This window comes from Cervus canadensis, chromosome 1 (assembly GCF_019320065.1).
Source record: "Cervus canadensis isolate Bull #8, Minnesota chromosome 1, ASM1932006v1, whole genome shotgun sequence".
Taxonomy (NCBI): Eukaryota; Metazoa; Chordata; class Mammalia; order Artiodactyla; family Cervidae; genus Cervus; species Cervus canadensis.
The window spans coordinates 61,075,344-61,093,180 of NC_057386.1; the positions used below are offsets into that span (position 1 = coordinate 61,075,344).

Here is a 17,837-nt window from a genome sequence, read left to right on the forward strand (position 1 = left end):
TTTTTCAAGTTATACACTTTATTTTTTTTTAATTTTCATTTTTTGTCCACATGCTATGCGGGGTCTAATTCCCTGACCAGAGATCAAATCCATGCCCCCTGCACTGAAAATGCAGAGTCAGCCACTGGACCACCAGGGAAGTCCCTACAGTCTCTATTTTAAAGTCTATATTGTCTGACATGAATATTGCTACTCCAGCTTTCTTTTGATTTCTATTTGCATGGAGTATCTTTTTCTATCCCCTCACTTTCAATGTTTGTGTGTCCCTAGATCTGAAATGTGTCTCTTGTATACAGCATGATATGGGTCTTGTTTTTATGTCCATTCAGCCAGCCTCTGTCTTTTGTTTGGAGCATTTATTCCATTTACATTGAAGGTGGTTATCAGTATGTATGTTCCTACTGCCATTATTTTTATTGCTTTGGGTTTTTTTTCAAGGTCTTTTTTTCTTCCCCTCCTCATGTGTTCCCTGGGAACACATACATACATGTTGTGTTTGCGTTGCTTTTCCTTTTGTGGGTGTATTTATCTATTGTAGTTTTGGTGTTTGCATTACCCATGAGGTTTTGATAAGGCAGGTATATATTGTTGTTGTTTAGTCACTGAGTTATATTGACTCTTGCAACTATATGGACTGTGTAGCCTGCCAGGCTCCTGTGTCCATGGAATTTCCCAGGCAAGAATACTGGATTGGGTTGCCATTTCCTTCTCCAGGGGATCTTCCTGACTCATTGGTCAAACCTGCATCTTGTGCACTGGCAGGCAGATTCTTTACCATGGAGCCACCTAAGAAGCCCATTAGTAAGTATGTGTGAGCTAAATCACTCAATCATGTCTGACTCTTTGCAACTCCATGGATCTGCCAGACTCCTCTGTCCATAGGATTCTCCACACTAGGCTACTAGAGTGGGTTGCCATGTCCTTCCCCAGAGGATCTTTCAACCCAGGGATCGAACCCAAGTCTCTTATGTTTCCCGCTTTGACAGGTGGATTCTTTAACACAAGTGCCACCTGGTACCCATGTATATGTATGTATGTATGTGTATGTATATGTATACAAGACTGTTTTAAATTGCTGGTCTCTTAATTTCAAATGCAACTTCTGTTACCTGCATTTGTATTCTCCTCAGTGTTGCTGGTGTTGATATCATTTGTGTATGGATGATTTCCTGCATTTACTATATGTTTGCCTTTATCAATGAGCTTTTCCATTTGTAATTTTCTTGTTTCTAGTTGCAGGATGTGACCTCTTTTTTTCTTCCTACCTTGAAAATTTCCTTTAGTATTTGTTGCAAAGCCGGTTTGATGATAGTGAATTCTGTTAGCTTTTGCTTGTATACAAAACCTTTGTTGTCTCCATCAAATCTGAATGAAAGCCTTGCTGGTTAGAGTATTCTTGATTGTAGGTTCTTTTCTTCCATCTCTTTAAGTATGCCATGTCTTGTCCATCTGGCATGCAGAATTTCTGCTGAAAAATCAGCTCATAATCTCATGGGGATTCCCTTGTATGTTATTTGTTGCTTTTCCCATGTTACTTTTCATATTGTTTCATTGTATTTAATTTTTGTTCCTGATGAAGGTAAAAGAGAAGAGTGAAAAAATTGGCCTAAAACTCAACATTCAAAAAACTAAGATTATGGCATCTGGTCCCATCCCTTCATGCCAAATAGATGGGGAAACAATGGAAACAGTGAAAGATTTTACTTTCTTTGGCTCCAAAATCGCTGCAGATGGTGACTGCAGCCGTGAAAGTAATAGACTCTTGTTCCTTGGAAGAAAAGCTATGACAAACCTAGCATATTAAAAAGCAGAGACATGACTTTGCCTAAAAAGGTCCGTCTAGTCAAAGTTATAGTTTTCCCAGTAGTCAAGAATGGATGTGAGATACATAAAGAAGGTTGAGCACTGAAGAATTGATGCTTTAAAACTGTGGTGTTGGAGAAGACTCTGTAGAGTCCCTTCGACTACAGGGAGATCAAACCAGTCAATCCTAAAGGAAATCAATCCCAAATATTCATTGGAAGGACTGATGCTGAAACTGAAGCTCCTATACTTTGGCCACTTGATGAAAAGAGCCAACTCATTGGAAAAGACCCTGTTACTGGGAAAGACTGAGGGCAAGAGGAGAAGGAGATGACAGAGGACCAGATGGCTGGATGACACATGCCCACTGACTCAATGGACATGAATTTGAGCAAGCTCCAGGAGGTTGTGAAGGACAGGGAAGCCTGGTGTGCTACAGTCCATGGGGTCACAAAGAGTCAGACATGACTGAGTGACAACATCAAGAATATTTTTTCTGCAGGTTGCAGGACTGTTGTTCCTCTTTCTTCTGTTGTTTGCCTCCAGTGAGTGAGGTTGGTCCAGCGACTTTTGCCATTATCCCCTGGATAGTGGGTTTAACTGCCTCTGTGGTGACCTGAAACTGCCCTGAATATTGACCAGGGCCTCCCCCTTTGCTCTGTGCTTGTCACTTCCCCATGAGCATCAGGGTCTGCTCACTACTTGTTTGAGTATTGTTACTGTTGTTCAGTCACTAAGTCATGTCCAGCTCTTTGGGACCCTGAGAACTGCAGCATGCCGGGCTGCTTTGTCCTTCACTATCTCCTGGAGTTTGCTCAAATTCATGTTCATTGAGTTGGTGATGCCATCCAGACATCTCATCCTCTGTCATCCCTTTCTCAGTCTTTCCCAGCATCAGAGTCTTTTCCAATGAATCATGGATCTTCACACCAGGTGGCCAAAGTATTAGAGCTTCAGCTTCAGCATAGGTCCTTTCAGTGAATATTCAGAGTTGATTTCCTTAAGATTGACTGATTTGATCTCCTTGTAGTCCAAGGAACTCTCAAGAACTTTCTTCAGCACCACAGTTCTAAAGCATCAGTTCATCGATGCTCAGTCTTCTTTATGGTCCAACTCTCACATCCACACATGACTACTGGAAAAACCATAGCTTTGACTATACAGACCTTTGTCAACAAAATGGTGTCTCTGTTTTTTAATATACTGTCTAGGTTTGTCGTTGCTTTTCTTCCAAGGAACAAGTGTCTTTTAATTTCATGGCTGCAGTCACCATCTGTGAGTATAGGTCCCTCCATTTTTTTCTTAGCTGTATTTCTAATGTGTACTGTGAGCTAGGCAGGATTGGAACACTCCCACTGGGAGAGAACGCACTGAGTATTCCTCAGCTGGAGTTGTTCCCCTATGAATACGCTCTGCCATGTCCCCTGTAGCCCGTGGTGTGGGCTCCCAAAGTCCCCTGTTGCTGGCGCTGGTCTCGGCCCCAGTGTGAGTGTGGGAATGCTGCCTGTTGGCCCAGGTGACTCTCAGGTGTTCTCACCAGGCCGCTAGCTCACACCCATTGACTTCAGGTCTCAGGCCTGCAGTAGTCATGCACCTGGACCTACTGCGGGCGCTATAGCTAGCTCAGAGTTTGGCCCGGCTCACCCTCTGTGCATATGCACCCCCAGGGCCCACAGCTGCTAAAGCAGACCCATCCCAGCCGCAAAGAGCATTTGCTGTCCTTTTGGTGTTTTGCAGGTGATGAATTTAGGAAGCCATCAGCAGAGTCCTGACTCCGAAGTTCACACATCTTCTAGGAGAGATTTCAGCTCTTCTTCCCTAGTTACATAGCCCCTAGGGCTTAGCTGCGGTTTCGGCCCCATCTCTGCATGTCTTCCTCCCAATGGAGTCTGCTCTAGAGGTTGCCAGAGCACCCTGTCCCATCAGGCAGGAGTGAGACAAGATGAAAACAGGGCAAGCAGGCCACCCAGGTGAGACAGCCCTAGAGTAGCAATCGGAGCATTTGAACTTCTCAGGGAGTGCTGGGGCAAACAGGGTAGCCAAGTAGGGAAGGGAAGGGGGCAACTGCAAGGGCTCATGACCTGGCTCCAGTGGGCGCCCTCCTTAGTGCCTGCGGAGACAAGGGCCGGAGCCCTAAGAGGGGCTGTGACGGCAGCCCCGCCCTTTGCATGTCACTCCTCCTCTGGGCTCTGCCTCAGCAGTGGTCCACGCTTCCCTCCAAGCATCCCCGGGCTACAGAGCTCCTCAGGCCTGTCCCCTCACGCCGCCATCAGCCTGCTTCCTGGGCTGGCTCTCCAAACTGCAGATCCCAGCACCCAGACCCTGTGCGCAGCTGCGGACGCCCCTCTCGGGCTGGGGCCACTGGCGGCGACGCGGGCCCTCCGTGCAGACCTCGCTCCCCTGTCAGCCCCAGGCCAGGTGCTGTGCCCTTTCCCAGTCCCTGAAACACCCGCCGGTCTCAGCTGCTCTCCTTACTGTGAAGGGACTCCTCCAGATGTGAAAATCCTGTCCTTACTTCCAGCTTCCTTCCAGAAGTAGAGACCTCATCTTGCCTCCTCTCCCCTTCCTTTTCCCTTCTTTCTTTCATCCTGCCCGGTTATACGGAAATCATTCATTTCCTTTTATGTGTTTGAAGTCCTCTGCTAGTATTCAGCAGGTGCTCTGTGAGAATTTTTCCGTTTTTGATGTATTCTTGATGTATCTGTGGGGAGAAATGAACTCCATGTTCTCCTGCCCCTCTACTATCTTGGAAAGTCTGTATTGATTTTTTTCTCTATTTTATTTATATCTCCTCTCATCTTTTATTTCCCCCTTTTTGCTCACTTTAGGTTTTGTTTGTTCTTCTTTTTCTAATGATTTTAAGTGGTGGATTAGATTATTTGAGATTTTTCTTGTTTTTAAAGAAGGCCTGTGTTGCTATGAACTTCTCTGAAATAACTGCCTTTGTTCATCCCATAGATTTTGTATGGTTGTGTGTTCTTTGTTATTTGTCTCAAGGTATTTTTAAATTTCCTCTTTGATTTTGTTATTGACTCATTATTGTTAGAGTAACATGTTATTTAGTATCCATGTAATCATGTATGTGCTTATTTTATGTTGATGAAATAAAATTATGAACATTGCAAAAAAGAAAAACCTCATTGTTTAAAATAAATATATGGCAAATATAGTATATTATCTACTTTTAAAGCTAAAAGGAAGATTAAAGACAAAAGTAGTGAAATCACTTATATCCACAATAAGCAGTTTAGGGATACACTTAAACAAAATGATGTAAAATATGATGTCAAAGAAATATAGCATGTGGGGATAGTAAAAATGCAGATGTATTTATGAACTTCCTTCGCATTTTCCAGACATTTGTTTTATAAGGTTGTATGACTTTATCAAGGTTAATAAATGTTTTTCAACTGAATCCTTTTTCTCAAAATTAAATATATAATTTTTGCTCATGATACACAATTGTAGTTTATTTAAATTCTAAGTTATTCTCTTAATAAAAAGAGAAATTGAAGGATTTAATGGCCAGTTTCCCAATTTATATCTATTAGCTAAGACTTATGCCAGTCTTTAATATTTAAATTGAAACAATTTAGCTATTTATTTATTGTCATAGTTATTTGACATTTAAATTTAAATAATGATTTCTTTTGGCCTTGATAAAGATTTTATTTATCTAATATTCATGTATTTTGTTTTACATTTCATCATCTATTTCCTTCTAATTTTTTATCTAAAACAAGACTTGAAACATTATGGACAGATTATTCAGTAATAACAAAGTTACAATTAGATATTAAGCAGTCTCCGGTGGTTTCTTCCTTCCAACATGCAGGCTATAATTAACTCCTTTTTTTCCCCAGTGGTTTTATACTACTTCTTGTGTAGATCACTTCCATTTGTGAATAAAACACATCATATCCTATTCCAATTCAGGCCATCCTTGTTTCTCCCTATCTGAAAAGAAAAACCCGGCCCATCTCTTCATTTGCTATATGAGACCCTGATGTGGTTCACATAGGTTGCCAGCATCACCTCAAATTGAAATTTTTAGACAGACAATGCTTCTCACTTAGAATCTTTTATTTCTAAAATATTACCTAAGTTAGTGCCAATAACTCCTAAGTCAGGTAAAGGAAGATAGTATAAAATGATGGACAATAAGAGATGGTAAGTTGTTTTTTTTTTAATGTAAATTTTATTGGCAGGCTAGTAGTATGAATCTATATCCTAGAATATTCTAAGGCTCAACTGGAATAGCATTGATGAGGGTGCTTTATTAACATTAAGCACTGTACATTTAATATCAATATAAGTTGATGATGCATTATGGATACTTTATAATGTTTGAAATAATATTGACTAGGGGTATTTCACAGAGAGTTCAAGCTTTTGCTTGTTTTGGTGTGAATAGAGTTCTCTTTAATTATCCTTTCAATTGTTGAAGGCCTCTGAGAATATGAAGAGAAGAAATAGAAATCAGTATGTGGAGTCAAGTATTTAGGATGTCAATGAGCTTTTAAATTTTGTAAAGGTTTTTCACTGAGCCCGTGTTGACTTGAGTGCTGTGCGATGGCATAAATTAAGCAAAGAAAAAAGACTCCAACCTTTTAACTTGTGCCCTGGAGGATATCTTTTACAAAGATGAATAATAGTTGGAAAGGTTGTAATGCAACATTTTTCTCCCTTAACCTATTATGATGGTGGAAGCAAAAAGTGAAAGTGAAAGTTGCATCCAACTCTTGAGAATTCCCCAGGCCAGAAAACTGGAGTTGGTAGTCTTTCCCTTCTCCAGGGAATCTTCCCAACCCAGGGATTGAACCCAGGTCTCCTGCATTGCAGGCGGATTCTTTACCAGCTGAGCCACAAGGGAAGTCTACCATTATAATAATGATAGACTAATAAAAATGGGAAAAGTGAGGGAAAAAAAATTCTATTTTTGTGAGAAAGTGACCAGCCAGTGAATAAAACATAGTTAGAACATAGAAAATAGCATTTTCACGGATGGTCTTACTAGCAGGAAGGCATCAAAATTTATTCAAAGAACTAAGGTCAACATTTGGAAGATAAATCAAATTAACTTAAAATTTTAAATGAATTTAAAAAGAAGCACCAGAGCGACTCCTAGACCTCCACAAATGTAGACAATGATAAGCCTAAGGGAAGAAAACAACAGATTTTAACTCTATTGTTATAAGATGGAGGACTTGGGAAGTAGAAATCAACCAAATCTTGGTAATGGTTGATGATAAATAAAATCATTATTTGTACAGTATGATAATGACAGTTTTTTTTTTTTAAATATGAGCTACAATAATCCATTTTTAAAGCTTATGACAGAAAACATTAGGCCATACAATAGTTTCAATGTTTTTTTTACATTTCTTGATCAAAGTACTCCTCTGTCAGTGTTTTTTCTTTTGAGTCAAAAACTTCAGAATGAGTATTTGTGGTGTGAGTGACATTTAAAAAATTTCCTGAGAAACCCTATCCCTGGGCACTGTGGGCTATAAACACAGATTGACATGGTATTTTGATGGATCTTTTGCTGTGGGAAAAATTTTGCTTTCTGACTTAAAAAAGAAGATGTATTTATTTTCAAATTTAGCATTAATCATATCCATATTGTAAAATTGCATTTAAACAATTTTTAAAATCATTTTAAAAAGAAAAATATTTTTAAAAGATTAATTGCTGTTTCTCTTCTGTGTTCAGATTCTATTGATTAATCTAGATTCATTCTGAAAATGATTAATATCTTGAAAAGTGACATCATTAACATGTCTCCATATTCTGGAAGAATATTCTTTGCATGTTTGTGTGTGTGTGTGTGTGTGTGTGTGTGCATTTATTTGTTTTACATTTCAGATTTTGTGCTTAGATTTTATTTGATATTGTGCTTAGATTGTAGTTTGTTTCCTGATTCAAGAGACAATCAAACTTTGTGTTTAACTGTAGCAGCGGTTTTGTGTTCTTTAAAGTAACCTCTAAATTAGGAGTATGTTTGGACTTTTTTTTTTTTAAATAATGACCCAAACAGTTAGCTTTTTATATTGTACCACATCCTCTCCCTCCAAAAAATATGTTTGTGGTACATTGAGTCATCTTGTTTTAAGGCGGCAAATTAGAGTTATGTTACACAAAAGCACCTTAAATCCAGCTTATCAGAGAAGGATGAGTAAACCATTTTATATAACTCAATATTTGTACTTCATTATATCACCCTTTTTATAGATTGGATGACTTTTTTTCAGTTTATGTGATAGTATATGATATAAGTTAAAATGCAGATCTTGGAAAATAACCCTTATATCTTAAATAAAGTAATGTATATTATTTTTTTTTATAAATAGTCACTAAAGTAATTGGACTATAAATACTTTATTATTAGAAATTTAAGAAAGAAATGTACTATGTGAAAAATTTCTTCTTCTCATTTTTTGAAGATCATTTCTAACTCTACATAAAAATATATCTTTATTTTTATATTGTACCAAGAGCTTTAAAAATGTTAGATAATTGCTTCCCAAATTGGAACTTAAATTAAATTTCATGTTTGTCATTTTGGGGAACATTTTTATTCTGTGCATATGAAATGTCACCAGAAAGTTATTTTCTTTTTTGAGTAATGTAACATTGTCTCCAAAATGTATATATTGGAACTTTTGCCAAGTCTTACTTTTCCTTGGGAATTTGCTTAATGGTTGTCAATCATGTAAAAATAGTTGACTTTAACTCTTCACTGTTGCCCTTGTCTGAGGAAATTTTCACTAGGCTTTTATTTTAGCCTAGAGCAGCCAGAGCAGTTTTGTCAAGCAGTTTTGTTTTGCCAGTTTTCACATGATATCATTCTTCCTCCCTAAATCCAATATCAATAACAACATAAAGTTTAAACTGATAAAGCATAATAAGCAATCCTCTTGGCTATTGTTGAATCTTTAAACAATCTCTCCAAATCCTATATGTCTCAAGATAACTGATCTGTTAGTTCAGTCATGTATTTCCTGAACATGCAAGTGTGGTGTTTAGGAAAAAAAAAAAAAAGATACATTTCCCATAACTACATTTAATAATATATACTACTGGAATAAAAAAGAAAGGCAGCTGCCTTTTTTTTTTTTTTTTTTTAAAGTATAAAATAGTAATTTACTCTGGATTGAAAGGATTTGAAATATTCTTTGGAATGGTTGAATATCTAGTATTTTGGGTCAGAGGCAAATTTGTGAATTATACCACATTCCTAGCCTCATTTTTGTTATATACAACTATTCCCCAATTCACTTACTTAGTCACATCTTTTGTGCCTTAAAACATATACTGAGGACCTACTTTATGTCAGGCTGGCAATGAGTTTTTAAAGATAAGCAACAATGCTTCCTGTGGTATTTTCAAAATTAAATTGAAGAATCTGAATTAAAAACATGCTATGAAATCTTGTGTGTTGGCAAGACAAGCAAGACATGGAAGCAGATGAAACACCTAATGGGGTTAGATAGGGAGAGGGGATTTCTAGAAGAACTTTCTGTAAGTAATGTCTGAGGATACTCTATCATCTTGTCTACTACAGTGTACTCCCAAGTAGTAATCAGCTATCAAGAAAATATATTCATTTTCTTTAGGCTATTTAGCTTGCAAGTATTTTCTTCCAAGTGTACTGAAAGACTTTGCTTTTGTCTGAAGTACTGGCTCTTAAACAACAGCAACAAGTGGTTCTTTACTTTGTGTGATCCCTTTTGACAATCTGCTATGGACCTTTTCTCTGAAAAACATGTGGTGACTGTTTATAAACTCTTACATATTGTTTTTTTGCATACAGCTTTTAGGGAATCACAGACTTAAAGCCTCCTTAAAGCTGGTCCCTGGACCTCAGCTTCAGAATTGAAGGACTATAGCTTGCTGGGGAATCAGAAAGTTGGTGAAAGAGACATCACTTAAAATTACAGTATAGGGAATCACAACATTGGATTGCTTATTCTCACCATATATTCCTTTATAAAATGTATTTACTCTGTGTACTGCAGTAAAAGCAATTTTTTTCTTTCCTTTTTGGTCTCTGATTAAAAAATGTTTGTAGTACAATGAATGCAAATTGCCTTCAAGGGAAAAACAAAACCTGTGGTTTTCCATGTCATGTCAAAATTGTACTTTTTGACATTTTATTTTGGCCTATTGGTTAGCTACAACCCAATTTTTTGACCATAAGAATCTGAGCAGAATTCCAGATAATAAATATTCTAATTTCATTATTTCCCTAATATCATAATCTATAAGTTTTTTGTATTAATTTCTGTATCTGATATCACTGAACACAAATCACTGTATTAAATGGGTTAATGACTGATAATTTATAATTTAAAAATATTTCTCTTCAATTTTTTAATGTAAAATAAATAGAAAATACCATAGAAAGAAAAACAAAAGGCTCCAAAGTATACTTGAGAATTACAAACATCTTGGAGTCTATATAAAAATATATGTTTGGTTACAATGCAAATTGTAATGTTATTGTCATTAATATAAAGTTTCATCATTCATTTAGCTATGCCAATGCATAAGTAAATATTTAACATGAAATAAGACACTTATGGGCTTCCCAGGTGGTGCTAGTGGTAACTGAACCCACCTGTGAGTGCAGGAAACATAAAAGATATGGATTTAATCATATGTCTGGAAGATTCTCCTGGAAGAGGGCATGGCAATCCATTCCAGTATTCTTGCCTTCAGAATCCCATGGACAGAGGAGCCTGGCAGGTTACAGTCCATAGGGTTGCAAAGAGTCAGATATGACTGAATTGACTTAGCACTCACGCTTGCACAAGACATAGACTGAAGTGGAAGGTGAATTAAGGAAACATTCAAATGTGTGCCAAAAAAGGAAGAAATTGTGCATTTTAAATTATATGATAGGTTGAAAATTCTAAGATGTCCATTTTTTGTTACTGTTGATAACATCAAGATTTAAAAATATATATGGTTATAAAGTCTATAGCATATCAAGTCTACACATAAATGATATTTGTTTTCTTCTGAATCAATTCACCACATATTCAGAACTGCAAAGCTACTGAAGATACTGGTTTAGGAAAAAAAGCAATTAATAAAAGATGGGCTTATGTATTCCAGAGCAGTTTTGTCTCTTTGTAAAAATTGTCTGGTCTTATGCCTCTTCCTCCACTATGGCCGGGTTTCAGTCGCTCAGTCCTGTCTGACTCTTTGTGACCCTGTGGACTGTAACCCATCTGTTGCATTCTCCTGGGGAGAATACTGGAGTGGGTAGCCGTTTCCTTCTCCAGGGGACCTTCCCGACCCAGGAATCAAACCTGGGTCTCCTGCATTGCAGGCAGATTCTTTACTGACTGAGCCACCAGGAAAGATTTTTCTTCTCGGAGGTGTTATATCAACTTGGACTGCTGATCTTTGTTTGATATAATTCATCAATACATGAATCCTATTGTATGTGAAAAGTCATTACAAGAAAATAAAAATCTAAAACATTTGAGTTTTATTATTACTCATATTATACAAATGTTGTACAGACAACATTTTACTTGGTTAAATGTTCATGCTCTCAAGTCAGCCAGTTGATTCAGAGGAATAAAATTTATACTTGCAGAAAAAATAAAAGTAATAAATAAAACAAAGGTGATAATTATTTGTGACAATGGGAGCTTGTTAAAAATATAAGAAGAAATGGAGTAGCCATCATGGTCAACAAAAGAGTCTGAAAGGCAGTACTTGGATGCAATCTCAAAAATGATAGAATAATCTATGTTCGTTTCTAAGGCAAACCATTCAATATCACAATAAAACAAGTCTATGCCCTAATCTATGCTGAAGAAGCTGAAGTTGAATGGTTCTATAAAGACCTATAAGACCTTCTAGAACTAACACCCAAAAAAGATGTCCTTTTCATTATAGGGGACTGGAATGCAAATGTAGGAAGTCAAGAAACACCTGGAGTAACAGGCAAATATGGCCTTGGAGTACAGAATGAAGCAGGGCAAAGGACAATAAGAGTTTTGCCAAAAGAATGCACTGGTCGTAGCAAACACCCTCTTCCAACAACACAAGAGAAGACTCTACACATGGACATCACCAGATCATCAATACCGAAATCAGATTGATTATATTCTTTGCAGCCAAAGATGGAGAAGCTCTATACAGTCAGCAAAAGCAACCCAGGAGCAGACTTTGGCTCAGATCATGAACTTCTTATTGCCAAATTCAGACTTAAATTGAAGAAAGTAGGGAAAACCACTAGACCATTCAGGTATGACCTAACTGAAAGCCCTTATGATTACACCGTGGAACTGGCAAATAGATTCAAGGGATTAGATATGATAGAAAAATTGCCTGAATAACTATGGATGGAGGTTTGTGACATTGCCCAGGAGGCAGTGATCAAGATCATCCCCAAGAAAAACAAATGCAAAAAGGCAAAATGGTTGTTTGAGGAGATGTTACAAATAGCTGAGAAAAGAAAAGAAGTGAAAGGCAAAGGAGAAAAGGAAAGATATACCCATTTGAATGCAGAGTTCCAAAGAATAGCAAGGAAAGATAAGAAAGCTTTCCTCAGTGATCAATACAAAGAAATAGAGGAAAACAATAGAATAGGAAAGATTAGAGATCTCTTCAAGAAAATTAGAGACACAAAGGGAACATTTCATGCAAAGATGAGCACAATAAATGACAGAAATGGTATGGACCTAACAGAAGCAGGAGGTATTAAGAAGATGTAGCAAGTATACACAGAAGAACTGTACAAAAATGATCTTCATGACCCAGATAACCACGATGGTATGATCATTCACCTAGAGCCAGACATCCTGGAATGCGAAGTCAAGTGGGCCTTCGGAAGCATCACTATGAATAAAACTTGTGGATGTGGTGGAATTCCAGTTGAGCTATTTCAAATCCTAAAAGATGATGCTGTGAAAGTGTTTCACTCAATATGCCGGTAAATTTGGAAAACTCAGCAGTGGCCACAGGACAGGAAAAGGTCCATTTTCATTCCAATCCCAAAGAAAGGCAATGCCAAACAATGTTCAAACTACTGCACTACTGCACATGTCACATGCTAGCAAAGTAATGCTCAAAATTTTCCAAGCCAGCCTTCAAAGTACATCAACCCAGAACTTCCAGATGTTCACGCTGGTTTTAGAAAAGGCAGAGGAACCAGAGATCAAGTTTCCAACATCCATTGGATCATAGAAAAAGCAAGAGAGTTCAAGAAAAACATCTACTTCTGCTTTATTGATTACACCAAAACCTTTGACTGTGTATATCACAACAAACTGGAAAATTCTTCAAGAGATGGGAATATCAGACCACTTCACCTGCCTCCTGAGAAATATGTATGCAGGTTAAGAAGTAACAGTTAGAACTGGACATGGAATAACAGACTGGTTCCAAATTTGGAAAGGAATATGTCAAGGCCATTGTCACCCTGCTTATTTAACTTCTATGCAGAGTACATCATGAGAAATGCCAAACTGCATGAAGCACAAGCTGGAATCAAGATTGCTGGGAAAAATATCAATATCCTCAGATGCACAGATGACACCTTCCTTATGAGAGAAAGTGAAGAGGAACTAAAGAGCCTCTTGATGTAAATGAAAGAAGAGAGAGAAAAAGTTGGCTTAAAACTCAGCATTCAAAAAACTAAGATGATGGCATCCGGTCCCATCACTTCATGGCAAATAGATGGGGAAACAACAGCAGACTTCATTTTATTCTGCTCCAAAATCACTGCAGATGGTGACTGCAGCCATGAAATTAAAACATGCTTGGTTCTTGGAAGAAAAGCTATGACCAACCTAGACAGCATCTTAAAAAGCAGAGACATTACTTTGCCAACAAATGTCCATCTAGTCAAAGCTATGGTTTTCCCAGTAGTCATGTATGGATGTGAGAGTTGGACTGGAAAGAAAGCTGAGTGCCAAAGAATTGATGCTTTTGAACTGTAGTGTTGGAGAAGTCTCTTGAGAGTTCCTTGGACTGCAGGGAGATCAAGCCAAGCAATCCTAAAGGAAATCAGTCCTGAAAATTCTTTGGAAGGACTGATGCTGAAGCTGAATCTCCAATACTTTGCCACCTGATGTGAAGAACTGACTCACTGGAAAAGACCCTGATGCTGGGAATGATTGAAGGCAGGAGGAGAAGGGGACAACAGAGGATGAGAAGGTTGGATGGCATCACTGACTTATGAACATGAGTTTGAGCAAGTTCCCAGAGTTTTGATGCACAGGGAATGCTGGCGTGCTCCAGTCCTTGGGGTCACAGGGAGTCGGACACAGCTGAGCAACTGAAATGAAGTGAACTGAACTGAAGATCACTCCACAGAGGTACTAAATCAGACCCTGCATTTTAACCAGATTTTCTGTGATTCCTGGGCAAAACAAAATGTTAGAGAAGCACTTTTTGAGTGTCTCTAGTTGTCTGCCAGCACTCAGAAAGAAATAGGCAGACTGAGAGCGCCGTTCAGTGTCCCCAACTATGTGCCTAGTAAATACACATGATGGAAAGTTTAAATAACTAGCAAGCTTTTATTTACTTAGAATAGTGAAAAATCTTGAAACAAAAAGTGCAAATTTTATTTTTTAAAAAGAACAAGTCTTTTATATAACTCCAAAATATTTTATTTAGGTAAGCCATCTTTTTGGTAGGATGTCTGGCTTTAGGGATGATGATGAAGACTCAAACATTCATGCTTCATGTGTATGAATCTGGATTCAATTTCAGGCATCAAGACCAACTTCTTAGCACTATTAAGTCTTATACAGACTTCTTTGTCTCTTTGATGTTAAAAGACAGTAAGCGTCCCTTTGGGCTTCCCATTTGGCACTAGTAGTAAAGAACCCACTTTCCAATGCAGGGGAAGTAAGAGACAGTGGTTCGATCCCTGGGTGGGAGAAGAGGACCTGGAGAAGGGCATGACAACCTATGCCAGTGTTCTTGCCTGGAGACTCCCATGGACAGAGGAACGTGGCAGGCTACAGTCCATAGGGTCATAAAGAGTCGGACATGACTGAAGCGAATTAACACGCACACAGGCAAGCGTCCCTTTACTTCTGCAAACTGCCATTTCATTGACAGTAGGGCCATGGTGAAAGAAGATGGTGAAAGAAGACAGAGTTTGATGAGAGAATTATTTTTTTAATTAAAATTTTAATTGAAGAACAATTATTTTACAATATTGTTATGGTTTCTGTCATATATCAACATGAATCACATATATACCTGTAGCTGATTCATGTTGATGAGAGAATTCTAATAAAGGTTTTTTTCACATGTGGAACTGATTACCCACCTTGAACTAATTTCTATTTTCTTTCTTTCTAGATTTGCAAATAAACAAACCCCTTATCTCATGTCAGTTTTGTATAAGTGAACTAAACTAAGTAAACAATTTTATATCATAAACCTTTGATCAAAACCTGAAGCAATATATAGCTTTCAGGACTGAAGTTTAATTTTATGAATTAACTAATTTTATTAAATAGCTTTTATAGCTAAAATTAATATATATTTAGGTTTGAATTTAATAAAAGTGATTTGAAATGGATTTTGTCATTTTCTAAATTATTAATTTTTAAAACTAAAATATGGTTGATTTGCAATGTTGTGTTAATTTCAGGTGTAAATCATGGTGAATCAGATATATATACTTTTTCAGATTCATTTCCCTATAGGTTATTACATAATATTGAGTAAGACTCCTTCTATAATTTTTAATGTAATTTCCTTCTTTCCTTTTTGGTGTTGTAGAAGAAATATCTGAAGAAAAAATTTTAAATATCTCAGAATTTGTCAAGGCAAATTGTCAAATAAGGCATTTGTCAATTCTTTACTATTTCATGATCAATTTATCTTATCATAAATTTGCTACATTTCCTAAAGTTATTATATTTTGATATCTGATAGTACAAAGGGATTGATTAATCTACTTTTGGACTCAAATAAACAAGGAGGCTGCTTTTCGTTATGCAAATATGTATTCTGACTTAAAAAATAATAATTTGCTTACTAGTAAATTCATTTACAGTGGTTTATAGAGCTTTCCTTTATTAAGTAGCCTAAACTTCTGGGTATAAAAGAGTATTTCTGGAATTAGGGTGATGTTTTTGAAGCTCCTGAAAATACAAACAAATGTCTTATTTTTTATTAATGATGAAAGGCCAGCACCTAGTCATTGCCTAATAAATGTCGAGTTAATCTATATATTTTATAGATACTCAAGCAATGGCATCTTCAGAGAAGGTACTTTACCACTTTATCAAAATATAATGAATGAGTTGCTATAATAGCATTATATTCTTTTGACTCAATTGCACCTCACTTTATAAAATTATAAAATAGCACATGGCTTAATTGCTACTACCTCTTCTTCCACCTGTCAGTGAAGAATTGCTTATCTCAGGCATCTGCTGTGCATGTCAGCATTCTTTTTCACTCATTTGCAAATTAGCCGTGGTTGCTGAATTCTCTTCCCTTAAGTTTCATTCAGTTCAGTTACTCAGTTATGTCTGACTTTCTGTGACCCCATGAACTACAGCACTCCATGCTTCCCTCTCCATCACTACACCCTTAAGAACCACCCCCACGCCGATAAATCTGAGGTCTTTTCACTCGAAGAAATGACTCTCTCCCTTTCCTCTAAATCATCGGAGTGAGAAAAGCAGATCCCATCCTTTCACAGGTGGCTCACATTACACTGAAACAGGGCCAGTATGTTCAGGTACACTATTTTCTGAAATATCTCTATAGCTATAAGGACCGAATTTCCATATTTTTAGCAGTACTTTTTTCTAATTAGCTCTGTTCGCATTGCTTTTTGCTCTTAAATAATTTGTATTTTAATTGAAATTTTCTTTTTTAGCTGTGTTTTGGGGTGACATTGCCTTAGATGATGAAGATTTAAATGTCTTTCAAATTGATAGGACAATTGACCTTACACAGAACCCCTTTGGAAGATTTGGACACACCACAGGTACGTTTGATTATTTGACTTGGTTTGCATTTATTTAGAAGAAAATATACTCTTGAAATGCTAAAATACAATTTAGATCATTTTGAATGTTCTGGTGATCAAATTTTATTTCCTTGATACAGATTAGTCTATTTATAATTTTAAGTTTTATTCATAAATTCATAATTTTAACTTTATTATGTAATGTAGTTAAGAATGATGTTATAGTGGCTTAAGTACTTTGCAGGTGTTAACTCCTTGAATCCTCATAATGACCCCATTATGAGTAGCTGCTGATGTTATTGTGGTTTACGAGGAGATTTATAAGGTTATGACTGCTTTTCTTGGGGCTTCCCCTGTGGTTCAGTGGTAAAGACTCTGCCTGCAGTGCAGGAGATAGGGGTTCAATCCCTGGGTCAAGAAGATCCCCTGGAGGAAGGCATAGCAACCCATTCCAGTATTCTAGTCTGGAGAATCCCAAGGACAGAGGAGCCTGGTGGCCTACAGCCCATAGGGTCGCAAAGAATCAGATATGATGGAAGTGACTGAGCATGCGTGCATAGTTTTCTTGTTATCACACTGCCAGGAAATGACTGAGTCAGGACCAAGGTTCACTTCTGAGGAAGGTTAAATTTCATACTCTTGAACATTATATTCAATTGCCTCCCATTTAAATATTGAGATGCAGAAGGTAAATTATTCTTGAGTGATTATACACAAACATATTTAGAAAAAATTATATATCCATTTTTATAACTTTTATGAAAACCTGGAAGACAGTTTCAATTTTAGCTGTTTGCACATGTTTGAATTATGCCTATATGTGACTTGTAATATTTCAAAGATATTTGGGTTTTCATATTAAAATAATTTAATTAAAATTTGAAAATTATTTATATAATCTTGATACAATTTTTATTCTGTATTTTGGAGAAAATTGAAAGGTTAAAAATATAAAATTTCTTTTTGTAGTTATAGCTAAAGCATTTATTCAGTCATGCTTTTTGATTTCATTGATCTCTCCTCCTCCTAATGCTATTTTTATTTCCTTCTGTATTCCATGGGG

At 36.9% G+C, this 17,837-nt stretch overlaps 1 protein-coding gene across 5 annotated transcripts in view; it reads left to right on the top strand.

The window, feature by feature from the left end:
- Nucleotides 1–17,837, top strand: part of TLL1 (tolloid like 1) — a 343,253-nt gene that overhangs the window by 131,469 nt on the left and 193,947 nt on the right. For 4 of the 5 annotated variants that reach the window (XM_043483925.1, XM_043483909.1, XM_043483934.1 and 1 more), the window contains exon 2: nucleotides 16,682–16,792. In XM_043483925.1, the coding sequence (XP_043339860.1) occupies nucleotides 16,682–16,792 (111 nt within the window). Of the gene's footprint in view, nucleotides 1–3,540; nucleotides 3,774–16,681; nucleotides 16,793–17,837 lie in introns of all 5 variants that reach the window. The other variant, XM_043483918.1, reaches the window with a different exon arrangement.